Source organism: Equus przewalskii, chromosome 5 (assembly GCF_037783145.1).
Source record: "Equus przewalskii isolate Varuska chromosome 5, EquPr2, whole genome shotgun sequence".
In the NCBI taxonomy this organism is placed as follows: domain Eukaryota; kingdom Metazoa; phylum Chordata; class Mammalia; order Perissodactyla; family Equidae; genus Equus; species Equus przewalskii.
The window spans coordinates 78,799,930-78,802,206 of NC_091835.1; the positions used below are offsets into that span (position 1 = coordinate 78,799,930).

Below are 2,277 nucleotides of genomic sequence, written 5' to 3' on the forward strand. Positions count from 1 at the left end.
TTGATGTTTGCTTTGGTTCCCAAAATATGGTCAATCCTTGAGAATGTTCCATGTGCACTTGAGAAGAATGTGTAACCTGCTGTTTTTGGATGAAGTGTTCTATATATATCTATTAAGTCCATCTGGTCTAATTTTTCATTTAATTCTATTATTTCCTTGTTGATTTTCTGTCTGGATGTTCTGTCCATTGGTGTTAATGGTGTGTTGCATCTGGGATTCAGTTATGCTCATCATCTGTCCAGACAGATGAGCCATCCTATCTGGTTTTTTGGGTGGGCGGGTGAGGGTTTCCCTCAACTCTTTAAAGCAAATAGTTTCACGCTATTGTCCTGTGGGTCCTTTTTTTTCCCCCCAAGGGCACTACTACTATGCTTCATTTGGGCCAGATGTTCACATCAGTGTGTCTGTTCCTCTCGCTAGGAAGACAACAATTATTAATTTGTCCTGCCAACACATGTAACAGTGAAGAGCAGCTCTGAGATGCAGCGGACAACAGATATCTGCGCCCTTCTGCAGAGCCACGAGAATCCCAGCAAACCAGGGGATGGAGCGGGAGGACCCCACTCCAGCCCCCTGCGACAGGCCATCGGCAGGCTCGTTTATTTTAAACTCTAAATCAACAGTTTTAAACAGACGCAGATTCCATGTGACAGGGGAGACAGTCAGGAAGATTCGGAGGCTGTTTTATACTCTTCAGATGTCTAGCTCTGCGGCACGAGCTATTAAAAAGTTATGTGTAACTGCGAGACGAAAGGCTTTAGCAGCTTTTCAGCACAGGATAATCCCAATCTTCTGGAGATTTAATGAGATGTAACTCACTGAGGCTTCTGAGTCGGTCTGCTGTTAATTGAATCAAAGTCAATGACAATCTTGCTGCACTTTGGTGTGAATTTCCTGAAGGTAACCCCAGCCATATCAAACAAGAGCCTGGCAGCGGTTGCCTCATCGCTATCATGGTATTTATCAGACATGAAAATAACTTCTTTGATACCTGTCTGGATGATGAGCTTAGCACACTCATTGCACGGGAACAAGGCGATGTACATGGTACAGCCCTTCACGTCGGCCGAGTTTTTGTTCATAATGGCATTGAGCTCGGCATGGCACACGTAAGGGTATTTGGTATCCAGCTTATTCTCCGCTGTCCTCCTCCAAGGCAACAGGTCATCGCTGCACCCATTTGGCATTCCATTGTACCCAATCCCGACAATCTTGTTTTCTGCATTCACGATGCAGGCTGCAACCTGCGAATTTGGATCTTTGCTTCTCTGTGCCGATAGGAAGGCCACCGCCATGAAATACTCAGGCCACTGCAAATAGTCATCACGTTTTCTCCAGGACACTTCACTCATGTTGGGTCTGCAGGCCGGCGCTCGTCCCCGCCGCCGCCGCCGCCGCCCCCGCCGCGCCCAGGGGAAGGAAGACCCACAAAAGAACTTTTAAATGCTGAAGAATACTGTCCATTTACTTAAAGCCGTTCTTTAAAAAGAAGGAACATGAATAAATGCATTAAAAAAACTAAGTAATTAACTCATAAATTGGCAAAGGAGAGTAGAGTTATAATCACAAAAACTTTCTAATTCCTCCATATTTATAATATATATTATACAATTATATAGAGAGACAGAGATAGAGACAGAGACAGAGAGAGAAGACCATTCTAACATTCATAGGAATTATAATGAATTCTGAGATCAGTGATTCGCACAGGGATGAGATTCTGCACATTTCAGAAGGAGAAAGCACCCCTTTTCACAGAGCTCTTCAATCAGTATTAGGTTCATTTCTTGAGTCCTAAGTAAAAAGTCTTCTTGAAGACTTAACAGGTAGGTTAAATGAGTACTTAAATTTCTACTGTAAATTTAATTTTCATAACTCTTAAATAAATTTATCCTTATTATAACCAATCATAGAAATGGGTTATAGAACACAAGTCAATATGATGGAATGAACTGATGAGGAAGATATTATGTTTTAAATAATACAAATGTTTGTTAAAATAAAGTAACTTACTATGTTCAAAGCGGAAGAAAAATGCAGGCAGATTTGAAAAAGAAGCAAATAGAAATTATAGAAATGAAAACTGTAGTCACTGAAATTCACAATAAGATAAAATAAAACCTCAAGGTATGGTTTGAATGGTTGACTAGCTATAGTTGTATAAAGAATGAATGAACTGTAAAAACAATTTGAGCTCACATAGAGAAAGCGATGAATACTATAAAGGATAATTTCTGCATGGAAGAAAGGAGGAGAAAGTGTTAATAAAGGAGAGAA

General features: G+C 40.8%; 1 protein-coding gene across 1 annotated transcript; it reads right to left on the reverse strand.

Annotated features, from left to right (window-relative positions):
- Positions 1-212: 212 nt before the first annotated feature.
- LOC103556164 (deoxycytidylate deaminase) lies at positions 213-1,405 on the reverse strand. The gene has a single exon (XM_008528133.2). It carries the CDS (start codon positions 1,350-1,352, stop codon positions 816-818), a length of 537 nt encoding a protein of 178 aa, XP_008526355.1. The 5' UTR covers positions 1,353-1,405; the 3' UTR covers positions 213-815.
- Positions 1,406-2,277: the final 872 nt, after the last annotated feature.

What these genes read in the sequence shown, in the direction of transcription:
- LOC103556164 (XM_008528133.2), bottom strand. Translation starts at nt 1,352, where the DNA reads ATGAGTGAAGTGTCCTGGAGAAAACGTGATGACTATTTGCAGTGGCCT.